The sequence below is a fragment of the Etheostoma spectabile genome, chromosome 6 (assembly GCF_008692095.1).
Source record: "Etheostoma spectabile isolate EspeVRDwgs_2016 chromosome 6, UIUC_Espe_1.0, whole genome shotgun sequence".
In the NCBI taxonomy this organism is placed as follows: Eukaryota; Metazoa; Chordata; class Actinopteri; order Perciformes; family Percidae; genus Etheostoma; species Etheostoma spectabile.
The window spans coordinates 16,642,676-16,650,106 of NC_045738.1; the positions used below are offsets into that span (position 1 = coordinate 16,642,676).

The 7,431-nt window shown below is 40.7% G+C and overlaps 1 protein-coding gene across 1 annotated transcript in view; it reads right to left on the bottom strand.

Annotated features, from left to right (window-relative positions):
- mtmr11 (myotubularin related protein 11) overlaps window positions 1-5,813 on the bottom strand; it is a 32,579-nt gene extending 26,766 nt beyond the window's left edge. The window contains exon 1 of the mRNA XM_032519226.1: window positions 5,319-5,813. Coding sequence (XP_032375117.1) covers window positions 5,319-5,375 — 57 coding nt within the window. The 5' untranslated portion in view covers window positions 5,376-5,813. The remainder of the gene's footprint in view (window positions 1-5,318) is intronic.
- Window positions 5,814-7,431: the final 1,618 nt, after the last annotated feature.

Here is a 7,431-nt window from a genome sequence, read left to right on the forward strand (position 1 = left end):
AGAGTAGCAGCAGATCTGCAGGTTTCTGGTAGTTTGTTCCAGATATGAGGAGCATAGAAACTGAACGCTGCTTCACCCTGTTTAGTTTTGACTCTGGGGACAGAAAGCAGACTTGTCCCAGGTGACCTGAGAGGTCCACGTGGTTCAACTCCAACAGCTGCAATAAAACTACAAGTAGTAGCCAATATCATGGAGCTCTCCCTGAAATATCTTTCAATTATGGTTATAGTTCCAACAATTCTAATGACCAAGTTAAAAAGGCTGAAAGCTCCATAGCTAAACCGCTGAATAAAATAAAAGCCTTTTTTGATTATACAGCAGGACACTAACATTTTTAACAAGACTTAGTTTCTGCTTGCCAGTGCATTGTTCATCTTTTCTCTTCCATCTGGCTTTGAAATGTTTTATGCTTTCCCTTAGTCTCTCCATCAACACCCACAGCAAGCCCGCAGCTGAATTCCTGACCCCCTTTTAAGAACATCAGAGGCTATGCAGATCCTGTTTCTTATTCCTTTCAAAAATCTATTGTCTTAGATCTGTCCTCTGACTGCTGTTAAGTTTCTGTTTCTGAGGCTGTTGCTGTTGTGAGGCAAGTGAATTCACTAGATAACACTGCTGGCATTCATTCATATGATAACGCTGATATGAGTCCCTTTGGTAGACTAGCAGACATTTGCCAACACAATATATGTAACAGAAAGATATACAGTCAATGCACTTTTACATGAAATCCTGGCATTTCTCCTTCACTTCTTCACAAACACAGGTAACAAAAGGTACGCGACAAAGATAAGGAAAATAAGAATGACATAATGTCTAGGCATAAACTTGCCTTAGTGAAAGCAAGGCTGCCTTGATCTCGGAGTCCCAAATAACTTAAAAACCACATTTCCAGGGCTATGTTTAAGCTGACGTTTCACTTTTGCTTTAATTGTGTGGCTTCAGCGTCCCCACTCTATCACTTTCATTGCAGCTTTCTCCCCCGTGCTGCCTCTCTGCCCCACTTTTGCCCTCCCTCCCTTCATCCTCAGGGACAGCAGCCAAGGCTTATTGCAGTTTCCATTGCTCATGGCTTTCTCTTGCTATGGCGGCCAGACTTCTGCAGTAAGCGTGTTTGTTCCTGGGTCTGGAACATTCTTCTCAAACTCATAAGGATAAAAGAACAATGGGACTTTTGGAGGGACACTGGAGAAATAGCACAGTAACATCCCATTTCATCTGGGACAACTGACAATGCAATGAGAGAATGAGAGCTGTTTCACTAGAAGTCTGTTTCCAAAGTGTTTTCTGAGGGGGGGTATGGCTCCGACACACTGCCACCACCTCTTCTGAAAATAAATCTGTACCAACAAGCTGAGCTGCTTCTGAACATTCTCAAGAATGTGACTTTCAATGCCAAACAAGACTCAATTCACTGACTTGTGGATACTTTTTGCAGAGACGTCCCAAAACACACTGTGGACTTAGCATCCGTTCTAAGTCTCTGAAAGCTTCTTCTTCTGAGATACGCTCGGCTCTGGGCTTGTAAAATACACATTAGCTTTTAGCCACTGTTCACTGTACTGAATAAGTCACAGCCAGTTCATTTGTATTGTGCTCTTCATTTCCTCACATGAATGAGACAGTCATACGGCATTGTGAACTGACTTGGAAGGAAAAAGAGGACATGAGGTAGTTTTGCTAAAGGGGGTTCACTTTGAATTTTTGTCTGCAGAAAAAAAAGACAGACTGAGAACTTTCATGATTTTATCTTTAATTCCTTTAGAAACAAACCTGCAACAATGTACTGTATTTGCTACATCATGCTAGAAACAGCCTCAGTATACTACCCAGTGTATCGTATAAAGAAATACAACTGCATTGCAGAGAACATATAGAGGTTAGTAGTCAAATAAATGTATCATGAATTGGGAATTCAGATGTTTAATAATTAATTAAACCATTTCAGTTTCACACTATTGTGAATATCCAGCTTTTACCCCATTTCTTTGCAATAGCTTCCCGCGTTTAGCACAACTCTCCCTGTTGTGTCATTTGATTCTGTAACCTCTCACAAAAGCCTAAAAAAGAAAATATTTACAGCAGTGTCTGCATTCTTCTTCATTCATAATTATAACACAATCAATCTAGACTTCCAGACGCACAACACAATGATAATTACTGGCTTTTTTTTAAATGGTATCCCCGCTGAATGATTTGCTATTCATTGTCTCATAACATATTTGCTTCTTCATTATCTCCTCCTCTTATTGCTAAATGGCTCAGTGTTGACAGAGAATTACACAGATGCTTTTGCAGTTGATGATGCACTGTATGAGCAGTTCAAGTTCAATCCAATTGTAGTTGAATTCAACGGCAGTTCTAATGATCATCTGAAGCATTTGATTCTGTACTTAGGCACAGCGGTGCGTTAAGTAATGTGCTAACATCAGCATGCTATCATGCTAAAAGTGATCATGCTACTGTTTAGATTGTATAGTGTTGATCATGTTCACCATCAAATGCTGCAAGCATGGCTATCATCATGGTAATAATTAAATGGCAGTATTGAAAAAGCATCATATTTAAAAAGGTGCCAGTTTCCTTTAGCGTGCATTCAGAGATGATGCGCTATTTGATATTCTTTTCGTCAATACCTATACTTCCTGTCAGTGGAGCCCTGACATATCAGTTGCCAGGATTCTTCTTTTAAAAAGGACTGGAGGGTTGTGAAGCGGCCAGACAGACCGTTCTGTGACTGAAGGATCACACCTGACGCCCACAACATGCAGCGTGTTCATCAACAGCAACATTTCTTCCTCTTGGTCTCTTGAGCACACTTGCATCTCTAAATCCTTAACATTCTCACTAATAGTACATCATTGCAGATGCCACTGTCAGGTCAATGGCTTAAGTGAAAATCTAATGCTGAATACTGTATTCTCAGTGGCTTATAATTATCTGTTGTATAAATGTTTTTCACAGTCACCTCTACTCTGACAGCTCAGGTCCCATGAGTGACATTATCCAAGCCATTACATATACTCAGAACAGACAAACGGCCTAGCCTCTCAGCCCTATCACAAGTGGATGGTGCCTCTGGGTAATTATGACCCAATGCCAGATCAATACACTCTCTAACATGACCATAAATCTGCCCTGCAATTAAGAAGGGCCCATTGTTGTGCTCTGTTTAAGCAGTAGAAGCCTCTGCGACTCAGGGCCCGGCAGTGAATGTGATGTCTGGGTCCAATGGGAGTGGGTGTGGGTGACTATACTGCTTTGGCCCGCTCCTATCAGGCTTGGATCTTCCGCCACATTGAATTGAGCTCAGATGATCCCTCCTCTGGCATTTTTGCTTCTGCAGAGCTTTGTGCTCTGTGCCTTTCATGCCGACTGCTTCAAAGCTGACTGCAAGATGTAGATAGAGTGAACTCAAGGGGATAGGCACAGCCATATTAAGTCTGCTATTCTGTCAAGATGCAGGCCTGAGCATCCTTGTGTAGCACGCAATGCTGATGTATTCTCATTTATATGTTTAGCAAAAGCGTCAAACATTTCTTAATTAAATCCTTTTAATTGTGAGGATTTGCTGCTTTTCTTTATCTTATGTAAGTATAAACTTTCAATATTATAAACGATATTTGGATGTTGGTTGCAAGCTATTTAAAGATGTCTCCTTCTGTTATAGTTAACTGAGATTTTTATTTTCGGACTTTTTGTGAAAAAATAACTGATTCATCAAGAAAGGGATTTGCAGATTAAATTATAAAAATGAAAAAATAGTCGCAGCCCTATCATAATTTATGCCATCTAAAATGGGTTTGGTGTTACCCTGATTGAGGAAGAGAAGATTCATCTATACATGAAAACTGCAAAGCCATCTGGTCCACATTCAGCCAAGGATTGGATTCAGTTTTCTAAAGCAGTCTTAGCACATGCTCATGGAAGTGAAACCCACAAGAGTGTGTGGGTGGCCTGTGCACATATTATACACAGCCTACTACTACCCTACATTACCATATCTTAGGCTTAGCCACATTCTCATACTTGGACACATGAGATTCAATTGGTGGGGGGCTGTGATGATTTTTGTGGGTCTCATTTGGAGGTAATCGAATCAAAACCCCTCTACCTCTCTACTGCTGTCTCCATGGCGACAGCCAGATGTGCAGTGCATATCACCCCCACTTCACGTGCAAGCCTCGCCTGAGGGCAGAGTAAAGAGGCATCTGTTACCGTTTCCCCCTGCGGCTGCTGAAAATAACCAGGGAGAGACAGAGAGACAAAAAGCCAAGGCAACACAAAGGCGGTGCCAAGAAACTGTTCCCAAAGGAATGAGCAACTCTGAACACATGCATACTGTCCGTACACATTGTCTACCAAACTAAATGAGTTTTTTAAACCTCTAACCTCTCGGGTGCTCCAAAACTGGGGCAATATCTTGGTGACAAATTGAAATGCACAATTTTTGCCTTGAGCATTTCAAAGCAATTTATTATAACACCATGTGACCTTTCAAGGCTTTGGCAATAAAGCAGCTGAAACTGGCTACAAACTGGCTACAACCGTCTTTGTGTGCAACAACTTAATCCCATATGAGGCAAGCCCCCCTGCCACGAGAAGTGATTAAGATTTACCACCACTTCACTGGCCTCTAATAAGGCTTGCAGCCAAAGCTAGAGTGACATTATGTACCCTTACAGTAATTACTGTGTGTGTCTCCCTGTTGTACAGACAGAAAGAAACAGCAGCCCTTTGTAGCCATCCCCCATCCACTCTGTAAAGCCGTCCTGAGTTGTGGACAAAAATAACATGAGATAGTCCACATTCACATTCACACACTGAACAGGCTCACAGAGGGATCTCTGAGGAGGAACCACAGGTTTCTAATCCAACCAGGCTGAAAACTACCTGAATGTACATTTATAGCTCTGCATGGTGAATGACGGCCGGTGTTTCCTGCATCATCAGCTTCCTGGACTCTCTGGTGTTCCATAGCATGTGTTGGTGTGTTTTAGCACTGAGCAAGCCAAATTGACCTAACAGCTTTTACTATAACGTTCGTGGCAAGTCCCAGAGCAGTGAATATGAAAAAGACTCAAAAACGTATATTTCCATTACTAACTGTCTAGAAATTAGCATCTTGTGTGTTCAAAAATTACAATAAAAATCACACAAGACTGGGTTTTTAATACCCAAACTATAGCTCAGTCTAGTTATGTGACAGAATAAAACAGGATAAAAACAAGTTAATAATAGTGCTGTAACAAGTCTACTAAAAACAGCTAATTATAGTTAGCTAGCGTCACATAGCTAACTTAACGTTATGACCTTACCTTGATATCTGGGAGCATTTGTCTCACTTTGAACGTGGTTTTAGATCCTGTCAACATTTTTGACGACTGGTCAACTCGACTTAAATAGACAAGAATATGAGCGAAATAAAGCTGACTTAATGTTTTTTTTCTAATGTGTGAAAACGGTCGCTGTGTTAGTGTTGTCCTCTTTCCATTTTTTTGTTGAGAGAAACAGTCAGAAACCGAAGAAAAGGTCCGGAGTCCAGTAACGGTTAGCCTGTATCACCGGCTGCTACAAACGAGGTGTTCAGTGTGGACGAGCAAACTATTTTCGCTCTTTTCATTGCTATTCGCACTGACAGCATCCGTGTCCCGAGAACACACCCTGTCGAAATCCACCACCAGTCACCGGACTGTTACGAACTGCTGTTAGTCACTAACGGGGAGATGTATTCACCGTTACTGCTGCTTTCCCACCCATTGGGCTCTATTTGTTTATCCCTTCGCCATAGTGAAACGCACACTGGTGGGAGGAAAAATACGAAGTGCAGCAGTGGAGCTTCTTAAAGGGCCAGTACGCTACATCTGGAAAATAAAAAGAAGCACATCCTTGAGAGTCCAATACTGAAGTAGAGCACAGTGACAGAAGGTGCAAAGATGTCAGTTTTCCTGGGTTTCACTAGACTCCTTGATCTCACCTCTACACAACACTGACATTTACACAGTGGTAGAATAAGTTGCAGAATGTAAAAATACTCCATAGTAAAAGTCTTGCACTGAAAACAAGTCCGCTACAGAAGTATTATCAGCAACATACACCTTTAATATAAAAATCATCATGTTATACAGTGTATCCAAGTACACTGGTCGTGGACAATTGCATAGCTGCTGCTTTGTAATTTTGAGTGAAATTGATCTTGTTTTCTTCTTCTTCCTATTTTATTTCCTATACTTTTAATTATTATTATGTATAACTCTCTATGCATCTGTGATCATGTCTGTCCTTGTGCCGCAACACGTCCTCACTGGATAAAGAAAGGCCTATCTTATCTTATCTTGTCTTATCATATTAGATTGTAAATAGTTATGCATTTACTGTGTTAATTAGAATTTTCTTGCTGTAGCTGGTCCAGGTGCAGGTAATTTAACTGCTCTATACAAACATTGGTAGTTTAAACCATAACAATATGCATTTTATAAGAGTCATTCATTTGTCTCATATGTTTAAAAAATTGAAAAGGTCAATATTTCTCTCTGAAATGTAATGTAAAAGTAATAATTAGGATTAAAAGGAAAGTACCTCAATCCTGTATTGTGTGCGGGTGCATGCACTTAGTTTCTTTGCACCGTTGCCTTGATAAAACTCCTCTCAATTTAAATAATTAGTTTCAAGTTAGACTCCTTAAACTCTGTTCACGCTTGTTATTCTATCTTGTCCTTTGTTTTGACATTCATTTCCTGTATCTGTGTCCCTTGTTGACACGCATGATAAAGCTTTGTTTAAAGTGGATCTCATATAAATTTGACTTTATTCTCCATTGGCATTCAATGTTATGCACAAATGAAAGAGTCAGCTTAGGTAGGTTTCACTGTGAGTGTTCTGGCATTGTAAGCAAGCCAACATCTACAAAACCATTCAACTCTTGACCTTTTGATGTTTCAGTCTTACAAAACCCCTCTTACTGTAAAAAAGAACCTAATTTGTTTCGGTGAATTTACCATCCACAGTCTCCTTTCCGTCAACAGTACCTTTTTCCTGATCCTTTAGCAGGTCTGTGCTGGGACTGGCTCCTCTCTCATCCAAGCTCGTGGAAAGAAACCACCAATAACTCGCTTCCAGGCAAATAACAGGAGGCCAATGCAGAAATTCCTTTCCAGAGAGAACAGGGACAGTTTGAACAATCCTGAGCGACAGTGTGTCCTGCTTAACAGGTGGCGAGACGGTGTCCTTGTGAACTATAATAGAGAGAGGTCTGGATTTTTTACCACATGGGAAACTGTTCAATATTACATAAGGGTCTCCGATTTCTCTAATACATAAAACAGTCCCAGACACAGGACCTTGCATCATCTGAGCTGGAGTTATTCAACAATGTATAATGCAACCCGGTGAGGGTAATACCAAATGACACAGATAACAAATACGCATTTA